Source organism: Penaeus monodon, chromosome 28 (assembly GCF_015228065.2).
Source record: "Penaeus monodon isolate SGIC_2016 chromosome 28, NSTDA_Pmon_1, whole genome shotgun sequence".
NCBI lineage: Eukaryota > Metazoa > Arthropoda > Malacostraca > Decapoda > Penaeidae > Penaeus > Penaeus monodon.
Window position 1 is genome coordinate 23892769 of NC_051413.1, and position 240 is coordinate 23893008.

General features: G+C 51.7%; 1 protein-coding gene across 2 annotated transcripts in view; it reads left to right on the forward strand.

The window, feature by feature from the left end:
- The window catches only part of LOC119591424 (dipeptidase 1-like), a 285765-nt gene that overhangs the window by 284351 nt on the left and 1174 nt on the right, over positions 1-240 (forward strand). For both annotated transcript variants that reach the window (XM_037940165.1, XM_037940166.1), the window contains exon 13: positions 106-240. In XM_037940165.1, coding sequence (XP_037796093.1) covers positions 106-240 — 135 coding nt within the window. The remainder of the gene's footprint in view (positions 1-105) is intronic.

Below are 240 nucleotides of genomic sequence, written 5' to 3' on the forward strand. Positions count from 1 at the left end.
TAACAAAAACAAACAAATAATTCTTTCAAACCAATACAAAAGCAAAGCAAGAACGGAGCAAAGGACACACAAACCGCCCGGCCATAATCCACGTCTCTCCGCCAGGCTGCCCGAGAATCTGGAGGACGTCTCCAAGTATCCGCACCTGTTCGCCGAACTCTTGTCTGACCCGACGTGGACGATGGAGGACCTGAAGAAGCTGGCGGGTCAGAATCTCTTGCGAGTCATGAGGGACGTCGA